Source organism: Mesitornis unicolor, unplaced genomic scaffold (assembly GCF_000695765.1).
Source record: "Mesitornis unicolor isolate BGI_N332 unplaced genomic scaffold, ASM69576v1 scaffold2673, whole genome shotgun sequence".
In the NCBI taxonomy this organism is placed as follows: Eukaryota; Metazoa; Chordata; class Aves; order Mesitornithiformes; family Mesitornithidae; genus Mesitornis; species Mesitornis unicolor.
The window spans coordinates 28,938-33,425 of record NW_010173782.1 but is presented as its reverse complement, the minus strand read 5'-3'; the positions used below and the strand labels follow the sequence as shown (position 1 = coordinate 33,425).

Genomic DNA, 4,488 nt, shown 5'->3' with positions numbered 1-4,488 from the left:
AGCAGGAAAACACCACACACACACAATGACACTGAAAAATAAGTTTTAGCTGTCCCAAATAACACGCAGAGGTTTTGTTAAATAGTCCATGCAGCATGAGTTTAGTGTTACTGCCCTAGTTGCTAACTTCTTGTTAGACAAAACAGAAGTGAGAAAGACTGCCCTTGTAAGACCCTTGTAAGATAATTTTTACCTTTAAACTCAAATGTGTAATATATAACAAAATAAAAAATAGCAGTCTATAGTGCTCACTTGCAGCAGTTTGCCATGAAGCACAGTATACATCAAACCCTTACCTGCTGCTCTGCAAAACGGCCCTTGACCAAGGAGCCCATGACCTGCTGCGGAGACTTGGTGGTGCTGATGTAAGGAATGATGAAACTGCCGTGGGTCTTCTCTGCATAGCAGATCCAACCTGGGAAGAGTGGAACTAGCACGTTATATTAAAAAATAGCAAGCAGCCCTTCGCTCTGACCACCCTCTCCCCAGACTTAGTGCACTTTAATAACCATTTTCAGTCCACTTCAGCACGAAAAGCAAAGGAAGTGTCACATAAGATTCAATTTAAAGAACTCATTAGGTAACTGTACAGATCATTGCTGCTATTAACACCTGTATCTCTTTGTATAGTGAAAAGAGTAATCCTCTAAGTAAATTTATCCATTCAAACTCCTCTGACTAGCTTCCTGAATTTTTCTTCTAGGGTACTATTAGTGTGCCATTTTATTATTCCCATGACTAATTTAATGCCATACCTGGACAGGCAGAAGCCAGCATTGGCAAAGCCTTTTTGTCTTCAGATTGCTTTCGAAAGCGTTTCACAAACTCTCGTTGGCTCTCCAGCAGGCTGAAGTTTCTCGAGAAAGTTGTATCGAAAACATAGTGCACACCTAGGCAGTACAGCATCTGTGTTAAAATTCACAAGACACAGCAAACCACAACAAAAAGCCTCCAGTCAAACTGGATTCAAACTTATTTATGTCTTATTTACAGGTATCAACCTCTGCAGTTGAGAGTGAACCTTTTTCCTTTGTATACCAGCATAATAAGACAAGTAGAAGTGACAGGAGGACTGCAAATCTAAAATGTAAAGTTCCTTTCTCCTGTCACTCCAAATTTATGACTGAAGTTGCAGTTTGCATTCTAGCAAACTATGAAATATTATGAGTTCACAGGGAGGTTAAATCACATCAACCTTGTGTACTCACAACAGTTATGCTTAACAGAGACCCCAGTGGTCCCCTTGGTGATTAACAGAACGCACCACCACACTTACCTAAGCTCTTTAGGAATGCAGTCAACTTCTTTGCTGTCTCCAGAATGCCCATTTGACACCGTGCAGCCAGGGAAGCTCTGGATTGCGGTGACACAGAAACCACCACCAATTTCTGTTCATTGGGAGCGGCGGTCTTGGAAAGAAACAAACACACACCACCGCTGTTCAGACAACGTTACTGTGGCACACGCAGAACTTTCAGCATGCTGCAACAGCAGAAAGTAACTCCCAGCTTAACTCTGAAGTCAATAACTTGCTACACTGAAGGTCCTTCCCAAACCCATGATTACTTTTTTAAACATTGGAAGAAAACACACCAGCGCATCGAGAATGTCCTCAGAGCCTTCAGACCTCTCAAACTCATTTTTGTGTGTGCCATTTCCACGCGTGCTTCTGCAGAAGCATCACACAACCTACGGAGACCTTCAAACTCTGCAGACCTAGGCACGACGCGTCACCCACCTTGTTAAAAGTCAGCACTTTGCACAGCTCCTCGTGGCTCTGCTGAGTGATTAAAACACTCTCTGCTGATGTAATGCAGCCACTACAAGCTAAGCAGTCGTTCAGAGTAATTTTAGCCTTTTCCAGTTTCTGCGCCCCTCCATCCTAGGAAGGAACAGAAAGGAACAGGTTACACTCAGTTCCGAGCACAGCGCAGAATTCAGTAGCAGCTTTCCCGTCTTTACTGTATTTAATAACAAAGATGCACGCTCTTGACTTGCCATTAAAAAGATGAGGAGGAAGACAAGTATCTCTGAGGTTTGCTGCTTTGAATAGGTTTATTTGGCACACAGGTGCCTCAGGAACTTGGATTTCCCTCCTTCTGCACAGGCTGTGTAACCAGACTGCACGCTTGCTAACATTTTTAATTGATATTGAGTGTTCTGTGATCTTTCTGTGTGCAAAACTTACACGGACACTGCTGGGGGCAGAGTATTAAAGACAGAGTGTGGCTTCCACTGGGAGGAAATAATTTTCATACCATTCGACCTGAATAAGTCAGTTTTCCCAGGAGATTCTCCTCTGAAATGTCACTTCTCAAAGTCAGAAACAGACCAAGCAATTAAGTACCATGAAATTAAAATTTTAAAATAAGAAACCAGGTTCCTCTGGAACTGCTATATTCCCTTTTTTTTTTTTAACTGAAAAGGTCATCATCTGCCTGAAGTTAAAAGTACCATTTTTAGATGAATTCCCAGCCTGGTTAACTAAGAAATGCTAACCTTTTCCATGCAAACAGGAAAATTGCTCTGCAAAACCTGGCATTAATTTCGGAAGCAGTAGGTTTACGAATTCTGCATGCAAGTTAGCAAACAATTTTAAGTATTATATTAAAAAATCAGAGCAAAATTTAAGGCACCCAATTGAATCTCTTTGTGAGTGAGCACTCTGTTGTATGACATAATGCAATAAGAAAAGACACTGCCTCGAATGATCTAGGAATTGCTAATACTTCAGTATTCGTGGCAAAATAGACTTGTCAGCTTGTTTGCTCTTAGACTGAAATTCATCACTAATTAAATGTCAGTGTTTCAGACCATAAGAGCTGACACAAAATCACGATTACTGCTTATAAAACTGGGTAGTTAAAAAGTTACAAGATACAAGAATGCTGACAGCATTTGTACCATCTTGGTCCTCTCTGAGGTGTTAAGCAGCTGTAGCCTATTCAAATGCATAACAATACACTTACATTTGCTGGATATTTTGCACAGTAGTGAAGAAAAATTAAGCATACCTGATCGATCTGAAAATAGCTTCCATCTGCTTCAATTCTGATCTTAGCTCCTGCTTTTCCAGGCTTTTTCTCCACTTTTACAGGTTTGATACATTCCTGAATAAGAAATAAAGCCCAAAAGCGAAGAGATAAGCAACAAAGAGTGGAAGAGGTAGATTTAATAGGAACTAGAATGATCAAACCCAAACACAAGTTCTAGAGTGAGTGCTGCTTGCTCTCCCTTAAGCTGTGCTGGATTTACTTACAGTGTCTACAACCACCAAAGGAAAATGTAAAAGCAAAAACTGCTTACCCCTTTGTTACAGAAGGAGCACTTCTCCAGCATCATACCAAAACCGGAGGATGATTCTGCTGCTAAACACAGCTGTGTTTAACGGAGTCTTGGAAGCAACAGAGGCTTGCCTGCACAGCCCTCCTCCTAAGATCTCACAGAGGATCCTGCACTCTTCATTGCAAATTTTAACTGACGGAGGCGTGGTCACCGCAGTCAACACGCGGCTTGTGCCAATGAAGTTGGATTTAAGGTCGGAAGGGCTCTGACGGCCTCAGAGGGACTGCTGCCAGTTTTCTGCATTGTTCTGTGATGGAGTCTCAAGGGGGCTTTTGCGTTTGGTGCAATTTTTATTGTTTAAGCACCTTATGACTCCTCGTCTTACTCCTACAGCAAGGATCCTCTTTGCCTTTCACCACCCTTGCTCTGCCAAAGTCCTCAGTTCCCCTCCCCAAATTAATCCATCTTTACTACATCTTGCAAGATTCAGAGACTAGCAGGAACAAGGCATCACGATTCTTCAGTTATCCTCACTGAATGAAACAATGATCTCTACTTGAAACAGGAAAGCAGGTCACACTATTTGCATGAAAGACTTCACCAGGAACCCCAAGTACTGCAAGGTTAATGGGGTTTGCTATGTCCCATTCCGCTGATCTCATTTCAGGATAGTTTTTCCTGCTGTACTTGTCAGCAAATACACCCAGGATCACTATTTTGTACTTTTGCCAGTGCCTGGGGACTCCAAAAGGCAAAGTCTTGACCTGTCCTTGCTGCTCATCCCCACCTCTGCCACCCGCTCCTGTACACTGCCATGAGCATCTGTGCGGTTGGGCAGTGTGCAAGGAAACTTGTTTAGCCCTGAGCTGCTTTTTTTAGGGTGTAGATTAACATTTACGAGGGTAGTTCCCAGACCAAGGCGGGAATGGCTGCTGGGCCAAGGTTTCTCTTCAGCTACTTACAGAGCCTTGCACCCAGCAGTGTCGCTGCCCTCCCTGTGCCCTTCGTGCTGCAAGGGGCAGACAGAGAGGGATCTCCGCGCTTTTTTCCTTTTACCACGGCCAGGGCTGACCCCCACCTCCCCTCAGCGCCATCTTCTCTCCCCCCTCCCTCAGGCGGCGCTGACAAGGCCGCCCCCAGGAACCCCTCACAGGGCTGCGGGCTGCCCCTCCGACTCCGCCCCTGGCAGCCCCCGGCCCGCCA

The 4,488-nt window shown here is 44.0% G+C and overlaps 1 protein-coding gene across 1 annotated transcript; it reads right to left on the bottom strand.

The window, feature by feature from the left end:
- Positions 1-296: 296 nt before the first annotated feature.
- Positions 297-3,342, bottom strand: LOC104537816 (cytosolic Fe-S cluster assembly factor NARFL-like; the record flags this gene model as incomplete). Its single annotated transcript, XM_010180819.1, has 6 exons — positions 3,307-3,342; positions 3,015-3,110; positions 1,739-1,882; positions 1,277-1,409; positions 756-890; positions 297-415 (listed from the first exon to the last, which is right to left on the bottom strand). Coding segments are annotated over exons 1-6 (663 nt in total), but the record flags the coding sequence as incomplete, so codon positions are not given.
- Positions 3,343-4,488: the final 1,146 nt, after the last annotated feature.